Genomic DNA, 13,032 nt, shown 5'->3' with positions numbered 1-13,032 from the left:
GTGCTCTATACCAGTCCTGGTGCTGCCCTTTGGGCACTCTCTCCCATCTTCCTGATGCTTATTGCCTCTTGTTTCCTAGTCTTTTTTTCCTTTACAGACTTTACTGTGAATTTTAATTTTATTTGTTATGATATTTCTTCTCAAATTAGAAGGGAAGATTTTTCACAGTAGATTGTTCTGCCTAATTAAATGTGTGCCTTTTATTTTTCTTAGGTATTTATTTGTTCTTCAGTTAAAACAAGATATCCTTAGTGGAAAGTGAGTATTAGTTTAAGGTAAACCACATTTTCTTGAGTAGCTGGAAAATTAGTTCATGGTTAGTTAATTATGAGAAGGAAATGATCAGTATGCAGTATGTATTATTTCCATTTATCATAAGATGAAGGCTGTGAGGTTGACTTGTCTAACAAATTTATGTTTTGGTCTCAGATTAGATTGTCCCTTTGAGACAGCTGTGCAATTGGCAGCTTATAATTTGCAAGGTAAGCAACTTTCCTGTTGATTGTTAAGAGCAAAGCATAATTCTTTGTGTGTATAAGGATTTCAAAAGATTAAGTGATGTGCAAGAAAAGAAACACCACTGTTTTTGTGTAAACTTGTATCATTATTCAGCTCTGACTTTCACTCGATTTAGAACATTGCTTTCTTTTTCTTCCCTTTCATTTTATTTGCTCTTTTCATCTAATAGTGTTTTCAAACAAAAATTGCAGTTTACTTGATAATTCTATATATATTATAATGGGATCCTCAGCTAACTTTTTTCCTTTAAGAAGAATGCAGTGATGTATGAGTAAATTGTCCCTATAGCCGCATGATTTACTTTTTTTTTTTTTTTTTTTTTTTTGCTTTTTAGGGCCATACTGGAGACATATGGAAGTTCCAGGCTAGGGGTTGAATCAGAGCTGTAGCTGCTGGCCTACACTACAGCCACAGCGATGTGGGATTCAAGCCACATCTGTGACCTATGCCACAGCTCACGGCAGCATCAGATCCCTGACCCACTGAGTGAGGTCAGGGATCTTATCCACATCCTTATGGATACTGGTCAGACTTGTTTTCACTGCACCACAGTGGGAACTCCTGGTTTGCTTTCTTTAGTCTTGTTCTTAAAAATGAATCCATAAAAGAAATATTTAGCATGTGCTTAAAACTTCCTGATGATTATTTTAAGGATTTTTTTAAAAAACATTTTTCAAAAAATGAGATTAATAAAAAACTCTTTTGTACCTTATTACACTGATCCAGTACTTGTTAAACTTAGGTGTTTTCTTCTGAAAACTTGACATTTTAGGAAAATTATAATTTCAGTCCTTGTTCACGAATGGAAAGAAATAATCTGACTAGAATATTAGTATGTATTAGAATACAAAATAATCATTATTATTAAGACATTAATAATTTAAGCTTTTGGGGAGTAAGTGTATATTATCCCCAGTCTCTCTAAGACCAGTAGAATTGTTTTTCCATTGTATTGGTAATAATAGGACTAAATTTTCCATATTTTGTGGTAAACCTAATATTTTGCTTATTTTGTGCTGCTCCTATTTTAGAAAGCATATTTTCCTGTTGATAGAGGATTGGTGACTGGAAGAAATTTCTGTACTTCAAAAATTTGCCCCTGGTGTAAATTACTATCTGCATGTCTCCATCTGCTATTGTAGTCTGTTGACAAACTAAAACTTGTTTTCTGATCTGCAGGGTGTCAAACAGATACTAGTTTGGAAATGCCATGCCTCTAGCATTATAATGATCACAAGTATATAGTTGCATGCATCTTTTTTTTGAAAGCACATTGTTTAAGTTTTATTAATTGCTGTTTGAGGTTGTAAATTCTAAAACTCTCAGATCTACTGAAAAGCTGACATTTTCGATATGTGTTCCACCACTTATGGCTTCATATATTCTGTGTTTCATTGTGTAAGTTTCAAGACAGCCGAAGTGTATACTTCTTAAAAATAATGATTTGGGTGAAGTTTCCTGTGTGGCATAGTGGCTTAAGGATCTGGCAGTGATGCTGCAACTTGGGCTTGGGTTCGATCCCTGGCCAGGAACTTCCACATACCTCGGGTGCAACCGGAAAAAAAAAAAAAAAAAAAGGCTTGTGTATTTAACAAAACAATAATTTGAAGTGATACTTACTAAACACTTACTGTCTGATTCATGCATGTGGCTCTATTATGTTATTTCTTAACCCTACTTGTCGTATTTCTTTTCCTAAAGTTTCTTTCCTACTTTCTCGTTCACCCATGGTACCATTATTTTTATGATGCCTTCAAACTTCATGCGGTGTATTATGCATCTCATTGTCTCATGTCTAATAGTTTATCACATAAGACTAATTAAGATCCTTAAGAGTAAATTTGCCAAATTATCACTCCTGTCTTCATAAGAGGGACTCCTTGTTTCTCATTTGTGATTTTCTATTTTTTTCAGAATAATTCTTATCACTTTTCTCACACTCCCAAGTTCAATTTTTCTTTATCATTTTAGTGTATATCCTGAACAACATTATGTAGCATATTTGGTTTGGTTCTTAAAGAACTTGTGATCCAAACAAAAGAGCAATTTCCTCAGCAGTAAAGTGGGCATGATAATATTTTCCTAGGTGGTTATGCAGTTAAATGACAGTATGGCTGTAATATGTCTAGTATGTAGAATAGATGCTCAGTAAACAAGTTGTTACCATTTTCATGATTATCTCAAGTAGTTCTCATGTATTTTTTCCTCTCCACAGCTGGATTTTTTTTTTTTTATCAAAATGGAAATATTTATTTATTTGGTCTTTTTTGCCTTTTCTAGAGCCACTCCTGCGGCATATGGAGGTTCCAAGGCTAGGGGTGTAATTGGAGCTGTAGCTGCCAGCCTACGCCAGAGCCACAGCAATGCGGGATCCAAGCCGCATCTGCAGCCTACACTGCAGCTCACGGCAATGCTGGATCGTTAACCCACGGAGCAAGGGCAGGGATCGAACCCGCAACCCCATGGTTCCCAGTCAGATTCATTAACCACTGCTCCACGACGGGAACTCCCAAAATGGAAATATTTTAATATGTGTAAAATACTATTTTAAAGGACAGATTTCTAAAATATGAAAATTAGGATCATTGTTTCCTCAAACCCAGTTTAGAGATAACCACAGAAGCGTACATAGATGTTTGTGCATTGTCCAGTACTTTTCCTCCTGCCTCCTTCACCAAGTACTTTTTAGTAATTTTTTCATTGTTGTTAAATTTCTTGGGGGTTAATAATTTAAAATTCCAGGAGGACAGTGATTGTATCTTACAATGATATTAGCTTCTTAACAGATGGCAGCTAATTGTTTTTTTAAGGATTGCTAAATATTTTTGTTTATTTAATAGATCAATAAATATTTCTTATGAAGTCTAAAAGATTTTCAAAAGCTAAGCATTAATAAGGTTTGACTAAATTAAGAGAATGACATTTTCTTGAAAAGACACTATCAACCACACCTTGTGGTTATAGCCAGACTTGTGTGACTTGTGTATGGCCAGATAGGTCCTAAGGCTAATAAATAAGCAAGTACTTTTGGGAATGGTCTGGGTATTGTGCATGCCTTGTAGTTTAAGAAAGAATCTAATCTTCTTAGCAGTTTTTATTAATAACATGGGTTTGAAGGATTCAGCAGGGAGTTAACTTATTAACAAAAGATAACTTTGTGAACCTTATGTTTGTAGCTGAGCTTGGTGACTATGATCTTGCTGAGCACAGTCCCGAACTTGTGTCTGAGTTCAGGTTTGTGCCCATTCAGACTGAAGAGATGGAGCTGGCTATTTTTGAGAAATGGAAGGAATACAGGTACTTGACATTTGATCATACCTTAGCTTCACCACAGTAGTGATTTCAAATTTGTTTTCTTCTATTTCTATATTTGGTATAGAATTCATTTTATATTTATTATTATCCTAAAATATATTACTTTTTTAAATTTCAGAGGTCAGACACCAGCACAAGCTGAAACCAATTATCTGAATAAAGCCAAGTGGCTAGAAATGTATGGGGTTGATATGCATGTGGTCAAGGTAAGCACTGTGTTGTGATGCTGTTTATTTATTTATTTATCTATCTATCATCTTTTTTTTTGCTTTTTAGGGCCACACCAGAGGCATATGGAGGTTTAGGCTACAGCTGCCGACCTACTTCACAGCCACAACAATGCAGGAACCAAGCCGCATCTGTGACCTACACCACAGCTCACGGCAACACCAGAGCCTTAACCCACTGAGAGAGGCCAGGGATAGAACCCGCAACCTCATGGCTCCTAGTCAGATTTGTTTTTGCTGTGCCACGACTCGAACTCCATCTATCATCTTTTTAGGGCTGCACCCACAGCATATGGAAGTTCCCAGGCTAGGGGTTGAAGTGGAGCTGCAGCTGCCAACCTACACCACAGCCATAGCAATGTGGGATCTGAGCCATTTCTGTGACCTGCACCATGGAAGTTCCCAGGCTAGGGGTTGAAGTGGAGCTGCAGCTGCCAGCCTACGCCACAGCCACAGCATTGTGGGATCTGAGCCATTTCTGTGACCTGCACCATAGCTCATGGCAATGCCAGATCCATTATCCACTGAGCGATGCCAAGGATTGAACCTGCATTCTCATGGATACTAGTCAGGTTCCTTATTCCTGAGCCATGATGGGAACCCCTTTTAAAGCTTTTTAAAAAATTTATTGGTTCAAGGTGGCTGGAATTTTTCAGTGTGAGGAAGGGTATGGAGTTTGCATGGGCTAACACTGAGGACTTCATTGTGTGGTTATGAAGATTGAGATTAAATACTGAATGATGAGAATCTTACCCAAAAATAAGAAAGAAGAGAAACAGCCAAAATCTCTAGAAATATATGTGCTTTTAAGTTGTTCTTGTTTTCATTTGTAAGCCACTTACTACTTTTTCATTTCGTATTCCTATCATCTTATGTAAGCTGAGTGGGCTCTGTAAAATGAAAATAACTTAGGGAAGTTCCCTTGTGGTGCAGTAGGTTGGGGAATCTGTTGTTGCCATAGCTGGTGGCACAGGCTTCAACTGTGGCATGGGTTCATTCCCTGGCCCAGGAATTTTTGCATGCTGCAAGTGCAGCCAAAAAAAGAAAAAGAAAAGAAATTAATAATTAAGGAAGTAGGAGTTCCCGTCGTGGCGCAGTGGTTAACGAATCCGACTAGGAACCATGAGGTTGCAGGTTTGGTCCCTGGCCTTGCTCAGTGGGTTAAGGACCCGGTGTTGCCATGAGCTGTAGTGTAGGTTGCAGACGCGGCTTGGATCCTGTGTTGCTATGGCTGTGGTGTAGGCTGGCAGCAACAGCTCCGATTCGACCCCTAGCCTGGGAACCTCCATATGCCGCAGGAGCAGCCATAGAAAAGACCAAAAAAAAAAAAAAAAAAAAAAATTAAGGAAGTAAAGTTGAAAATTGGTAAATTGAGAAGACTTTGATAAGCCAATATATATAGCTTATGTAATGATTTAAGTTCTTTTTAATTTAAGAAGCTCAATTTTCTCAGAAAGGTAGTCTTTTTCGAAATCTGTGACTTAAATACCAACTAGAATGTGGGAAGAATCTGGAAAGCTTTCTTTGTAGTGGCAAGATAACTATCTCTTTTCAAAGAAGACATACCTTAAAACTGTAGTGTTTCAGTGAATTATGTATGCATGAATTTTCTTGAGAATGTGATTTTGGATACTTTAATTGTTGAAAACATCTTGCACATTAATATTAGCCATATGTAATTGATATAATTTAATATGAAAATTAATCAGCTATGTGAAAGTGTAAAACCTGTTTTATGCTAATAAAGCTAATATATTCTGTTTTTCTTAAATTAGGCTAGAGATGGGAATGACTACAGCTTGGGACTAACCCCAACAGGCGTCCTTGTTTTTGAAGGAGAGACCAAAATTGGCTTATTTTTTTGGTAAGCAGAGTTCACGTCAAAGATAATTATTGTTTTTTTCTAATGAAGGGAAATACTTATATGAAATTAATACAAAACATAGAATTTAGAAATAGTTCTGAAGTCTTATAAATGAATTGCAACTGTCCTGTCATCTTCCTATTCATCTTTAGTCCTTTCCTCCAAAGCAATTTTTAAAACTCTTCTAGTTGTGTTTTCCGTCAGTTTCAAGGTATGTCAGAATATGTGCCTTAAAATAAATATTATATATTTATATGTGTATTAAATGTTCACTTGGCCACTCCCTCCATCATATAATGTCACTGTTTTTGGTATTTCTTGTCCCATGGTCTTTTTGTCCCAACTCCTTATTGTGTAAGAAGGAGGTGTTAATACTGTGGCCCCTCCTGTGGAGCTGAACTTCTCTTTCTATGTCCCAGCTTCTGTCATCCATACCTTTACATTATGTTTGCATTTGACTTTTACATCATGGACAGATATTACTTGGATTTCATAACCATAATTAAGGTTTTCAGATTTTGTCTGGTTGTTTCTAAAAGCTGGAAGTCAGCGAATCGTGTTTATATTATTACGTCTTTGTGGGTTCTGGTGGAGAGCTTAGTAGTATACTGGTGTTATATATACATGGGCTGAGGATAGATCTTGTTTGTGGGCCCCTCTGTTGTTTACTTCTTCCCAGAACTCTAGGACTATTAGCTCGAAGCCTGCCAAACTCAAATTCTTACACATCCAGTTGCTTTAAATATAACCCAAGTGTAGTTTTGGCCACTAAGAGCCTGTCTGGTTTGCATATCTCACTGCAAACTGCACTTCATATCTGCTGGCCATAGATAAGCAAATCCTATAGCTGTGGGAGACCCCAAACCTCTGCTGCCTTCAGAGCTCTGTGGCTCAGGGACGACTCCCCCCTGCTGCCAAATGCCATGGCCTAGACACACAACCCTTCTCCCATTCTCCTCTCTCCTGGGAGTTCCCTCCTTCTCTTCCTCTCCTGGTGCTGGCCCTGTGCCACCTTGTCTGGGAGGCCTGCTGCTGTGAAGGTTCCCCTCCTGCAGCCTTGCACAAACCCCTTGGTAGAGCTCCCTGTGCAGTACTGCTCTCTCCTGATCCTGTCCTTCTCCTGATCAGTGCTAAAATCCTTGAGCTCACAAATGAGATTACATTTCCTTTCCGTATAGTTTTTGTTTTCCTAGAGCTCTTAGGTTTCATGCATTCCATGCATCTCTTTAAATGACCTGCTTTTGTCTTCTTCTTCATTTTTTTTCTCAAATTCTCAAGTGTTTCCTGAAAAGATACTTTTCCAATGGGAACTGTTCACTCTCCTAGGCTGCTCTCCAGCTTTTGTCTTGGTACTTCCTTTTCCCTTTTTCTAACTTAGGAATCTCTGTCTTCTTTCCATATTTCCCTCTTTCTTTGCTTTTGTTTTTTTCTAGTACGTAGGCTCAAGTAATGCCTAAGAAATGCATTTTAGGAGGTAAATTATTTGAATCCTTGGATGCTTTAAAATGATTTATTCTTGTCTTATGCTTTCTAGATAAGGACTGAGAATGGAGTTTTAAGTTGAAAATTTTTTTCCCTCAAAAAGTCGAAGATAGTATTTCGTTTACTTTTGCTTCCGGGTGTCCTTCCTAGAGACTCCTTGGGATACGTCAGTGTAAATAACTTTATAATTGTCCCTTGATAGGTGAGAAAGCTGGGCTTTTAGTGACCTAGTCCTTAAGCGTAAATTTTCTGACATTTCCAGCCTTCCCACTTGGCAGATGGAACAGCCTTCGGGGCCAGAGAATGCTCTAGCATCTTTTGTACTACCTTGTAAGAATCAATTGGAGTTGGAAAGTGGCCATAAAGTGAGGTTTTAAAAAAATTTTTATTTTTTAAATTAAAGATTTCTTTAATCAAAATTGCTATAGAAAATAGAGTTGAAGGTCAGGAATTTGGGGGGTTTTGTGCCTTTTAAAAACTTCATAGGGAGTTCCCGTCGTGGCGCAGTGGTTAACGAATCCGACTAGGAACCATGAGGTTGCGGGTTCGGTCCCTGCCCTTGCTCAGTGGGTTAAGGATCCGGCGTTGCCGTGAGCTGTGGTGTAGGTTGCAGACGCGGCTCGGATCCTGCGTTGCTGTGGCTCTGGTGTAGGCCGGTGGCTACAGCTCCGATTGGACCCCTAGCCTGGGAACCTCCATATGCCGCGGGAGCGGCCCAAGAAATAGCAACAACAACAACAACAACAAAAGACAAAAAGACAAAAGACAAAAAAAAATAAAAAAATAAAAACTTCATAGTTTTTCCTGTATCCAGTTCCAGTTAGCATTAGGCTTGGAGATTCTCTTACACCATAGTTATGTCTTACATATTTGCAGCATAAATTTTGCCGGAGATTTTGCTTTTCAGCTTTTTTTTCTATTAATTATTTTTTAGATTGGAGACTTTTTTGCGCAGCAGTACAGGTTATGCTTACCTGCCTGTCAGTTTTCAGTGTATAAGTTAGATGATTAATATGCTTGAAGTAACAACGCATTTTTTAAATTTACAGCACATTTATTTCAGGTCTGTCTGTTATTCTCATATTGTAGGCCCAAAATAACCAGGTTGGATTTTAAGAAGAATAAATTAACCCTGGTGGTTGTAGAAGATGATGATCAGGTAGGAATTGTATTGTATTACAATTTAACAATGACTATGTTATGTGGTAACTTAAGTCTCTAAAAGGGGAAACACACCTTGTTTTATGGAGCCATAGAAAAGGAACTTAGTATAATTAATAATTTAATTAAATAATTTCCTGCTTTAGGTCATATCATCTGAAAATTATAGTTTTCTGTCTTTAAAGATTAAAAGACTGTTCTCATTCCTTTGTTAATAATATATCTCAAGTGTATAAAAATGTATATTTAAATGGCTTTGAGTTCCCATTGTGGCTTAGTGGTAACCAATCTGGCTAGCATCCATGAGGATGCAGGTGCAATCCCTGGCCCAGCTCGGTGGGTTAAAGACCCAGCGTTGCCATGAGCTGTGGTGTAGGATGCAGATGTGGCTCAGATCTGGCATTGCTGTGGCTGTGGCAGAGGCCTGCAGCTTCAGCTCCAGTTTGACCCCTAGCCTGGGAACTTCCATATGCCGGGGCTGTGGCCCTAAAACGAAAAAAAAAAAATGGCTTTATCCCTTTAGTACTTGATGAAAAGAGATCTACTTAATAATCTTTTTTTTTTAAGTTTTATTGAAGTATAGTTAATTTACAAGGCTGTGATAATTTCTGCTCTACAACAAAGTGACCTAAATTGTATGCATTATACACATATCCATTCTCTCTCAGTTTCTTTTCGCACATATATTATCGTAGAATACTGGGTAGAATTCTCTATGCTGTACAGCAGGCCCTCGTTGGCCAGTTGTTCTGTATACCTCAGTGTACATATGCCAGCCCCAAACCCCCAGTCCATTTGTCCCAACCCCCTTTGGTAACCATAAGTTTTTCAAAGTCTGTGAGTCTGTTTCTGTTCTGCAAATAAGTTCATTTGTATCCTTTATTTATTTATTTTTTTTTAAGATTCCACATATAGGTGCTATCATACGATGTTTGTCTTTCACTGTCTAACTTCATTTAGTATGATCATTTCAAGGTCCAGCCATGTTGGCTGCAGATGGCTTTTTTTGTGTGTGGCACAGAGGTTTAAGGGTCTGGTGGCTTGGGTCACTGCTGTGGCACAGGTTCAGTCCCTGACCTAGGAACTTCGGTGTGCTGTGGGTGCGGCCAAAAAAATAATAATAATAAAGCCATGAAGGATTATCTTTTTCTCAATTAGGTCTAGTTCCTAATCGATAATCCTATAACAACATGGGTGCATCTCAAATGAATTATGCTAAGTGGAAGAAGCTTGACTCAGAAAATTGTGACTGTATGATTCCGTTTATCTGATAGTCTGGGAAAGGCAAACCTTTAGGGATAGAGAATAGCTCATTGACGGTTTGGGGTTGGGGGAGTGAGGAGGCCTGACCACAAAGAAAGAGTGTAGGGAGTTTGGGGACATCAGAGAACTATTCTGTGTCCTGGTTTTGGTGGTGGTTGCATGATTCTATGTATTTTCTAAATCAATGGAATTGTTAGTAAATAAAAATTTTACTGCATATAAAGTAATAAATTTGAGATTCTGAAAATTAGATAAAACAGTTACAAGTCTTTTTTGAAAGTTTTAAGTTTACTGAGATACATACAAAGGATTGCCTGTTACACAACTTGGAAATCAGAGACAGTAGTAGAGCATTTTAAAAAAGAAGTCTCTTGATGGTACAGATGATCAGTATATTATCAACAAATGAGTTGAAAATGTTTCAGAAGAGACATTTCATATCTAAAAATCTATTTTACAAATATTTTCCTTTTTTGTAAGCACAGATGTGATTAAATAATATTTGCATCTAGATCTAAAGAATTGTTCATGGAGAATAAGATATAATTCTGTGTATAAGAAAATATGGTCATATTTAATTAGTGGTAGTTGTTCTTATTGAGCCATAAAATGTGCATCTTACAATTGACGGTGTTTCACATTTGATCTAACATAGTGTTAGCTTCTTGCATGTCTCTTTGAAGGTATTATATATATATATTCAAGCAAAAGTGCATATCCTTTTTTATACAGAGATTGCCATGCTTATTATGCACTACTCTCTCCTTATCCTTTATAAACTTTGCATTCTAACTTGGAATGTTTTATGTATCAGTACGTAAAGTTGTCTTCATTCTTATAAAAGCAGAAAACTAAAATGCATGTATGTTATGCACATATATTCTTGTGTATGGTATACCCTAATTAATTTAATAAATTCTCAATTAATTGACATTTATTCACTGTGTATAATTAATTTGTACATTGGCATGTTATCTGTAGGATAATTTCCTAGAGGTGGGTTTGCAGGGTTAAATGGTTTTGTGCATTTGTCCTGGATATAGAGAAATCCTGTCAAGTTGCATGGCCTGCTTTCTCAGAGGAAATTAAACACGTTTTTATCTGATACGTAAAACATGGAATATCATTGTGGGGTTAATTTTTATTTCTATTGTTGTAAGTGATATTGAACATCTTTTCATACATTTCAGTTGCTTGATTTCTTTTTCTCCGAACTGTTCATATCCTTTGCCCAATTTTCTTTTGGGTTTATTGTCTTTTTTCTTGTAGGTTTTACTCTACTCTTTGTCATGGATGTTATAAACATTCAGTCTCATAGATGTTTGTCTTTTCACATTGCTTGTTAGGGTTTTTGTCAGGTACTTTAAGAAATTTTAAATAAGTGCATTTATCAATATTTTATGGATGGAGTTCCCGTCGTGGCGCAGTGGTTAACGAATCCGACTAGGAACCATGAGGTTGCGGGTTCGGTCCCTGCCCTTGCTCAGTGGGTTAACGATCCGGCGTTGCCGTGAGCTGTGGTGTAGGTTGCAGACCGGCTCGGATCCTGCGTTGCTGTGGCTCTGGTGTAGGCCGGTGGCTACAGCTCCGATTGACCCCTAGCCTGGGAACCTCCATATGCCGCGGAGCGGCCCAAGAAATAGCAACAACAACAACAACAATAACAACAACAACAAAAGACAAAAGACAAAAAAATATATATATATTTTATGGCTTCCAGGTTTCGAGTTATAGAAATGCTTATTTTGAGGTTATACATTTTCTTATGGTTTTTTTTTCCTGTGTGTAGTTTTTGTTGGTAAATGTCATTGAAGTGTAACATACATTCAGATAAGTGTACAAATAAATGTATAGCTTGTTGAATATAATACACCTGTGTGACCAGCACCAGGATGAGGAGATAAATCCTAGAAGAATTGTAGAAGTTCTCCTGTGCTCCCCATGGGGTACAGTTTCCCAGGAGTTTGTGCTTATATTTTGAACTTGATATAAATGAAACCTGACTGGTTCTTCTCTTTGTGTCTCGCTTCTTTATCTCAGGATTGTAGTTGTGAGTGTTCAGCCCTGCTGCTGTGAGGAGTTACAGTTGGCTCATTCATAACTATGAGAGAGTATTCCATTTTCTGAGTGGGCCATCCTATTGTTGGTGGACATTTGAGCTGTTCTCATTTTCAGCTGCTAAGAAGGTGCTGCCCCGGGGACATGCATGTGTTTGGTTTTTGTGCAGACCACCAAACTGTTTTCCAAAGTGCTTACACACTTACCTGCAGTGTGAAAGTTATCTTTGTTCTTTGACTTGTGTCTGGTATTGTCTTTCTCTTTGTAGCCATTCTGGCAGTAGCATTATTTTGTGGTTTTAGTTTGTGTTCCTCTGATGACTGCCTCAGTTTAGTATTTATTTGTATATGTTTTGGATGTTTGGATATTCTTTTTTTTTTTCTCCAGTTTGCTTATTTTACCTGAACAAATATAGCCGTGTAAATCTAGTTCATTTATTTTAATATAGTGTTCTGTAATATGAATAAACAATAGTGCATTAGTTCATTTCATCTTTTGCTCATCTCTATAGTTTTTAAATATGTGTCATTGTTTACTTGATTATCTTGTTTTGGATATTTAGGGTTTGGGGCTAGTTTTTACTATCATAAATGTGACAGTGAAGGAAATCTTTGGGTTTAAATTTTGGTGTTGAGAAAATATTTTCCCCTAGAGACACAGTATTAGCTTAGTTGGCTGCAGATGTAGGCTCTGGAGCCTGAATGGTTAGGTTCAGATTCTGTTCCTCTCTCACTAACTTTGTGAATTTGGGCTTGATTCCTTGAGCCTCAGTTTTCTTATCTGTGAAATGGAGATAATGATAGTATCTACTTATTGAAGAATTCATGTGAAGTTCTTAGAGAAGTATCTATGAATGTGAACTGGTATAATTAGATTCCTGGGAGTTCCTGTTGTGGCTCAGAGGTTAGCAAATCTGACTAGCATCCATGAGGACACAGGTTCAATCCCTGGCCTTGCTCAGTGGGTTAAGGATCTGGCATTACCATGAGCTGTGGTGTAGGTCTCAGATGTGGCTTGGATCCTATGTTGCTATGGCTGTGGTGTAGGCTGGCAGCTACAGCTGAGATTCGACCCCTAGCCTGGGTAACCTCCATGTGCTGTGAATGTGCCCCTAAAAAACAAAAAAAATAAAAAAGGATTCCT

At 37.7% G+C, this 13,032-nt stretch overlaps 1 protein-coding gene across 5 annotated transcripts in view; it reads left to right on the top strand.

The window, feature by feature from the left end:
- The window catches only part of EPB41L5 (erythrocyte membrane protein band 4.1 like 5), a 136,678-nt gene that overhangs the window by 37,804 nt on the left and 85,842 nt on the right, over positions 1-13,032 (top strand). For all 5 annotated transcript variants that reach the window (XM_021075141.1, XM_021075139.1, XM_021075140.1 and 2 more), the window contains 6 exons: positions 214-258; positions 430-482; positions 3,696-3,816; positions 3,953-4,040; positions 5,837-5,925; positions 8,497-8,566. In XM_021075141.1, the coding sequence (XP_020930800.1) occupies positions 214-258; positions 430-482; positions 3,696-3,816; positions 3,953-4,040; positions 5,837-5,925; positions 8,497-8,566 (466 nt within the window). The remainder of the gene's footprint in view (positions 1-213; positions 259-429; positions 483-3,695; positions 3,817-3,952; positions 4,041-5,836; positions 5,926-8,496; positions 8,567-13,032) is intronic.

The sequence above is a fragment of the Sus scrofa genome, chromosome 15, assembly GCF_000003025.6.
Source record: "Sus scrofa isolate TJ Tabasco breed Duroc chromosome 15, Sscrofa11.1, whole genome shotgun sequence".
NCBI lineage: Eukaryota > Metazoa > Chordata > Mammalia > Artiodactyla > Suidae > Sus > Sus scrofa.
This window is presented reverse-complemented; position numbering and strand designations above follow the sequence as displayed.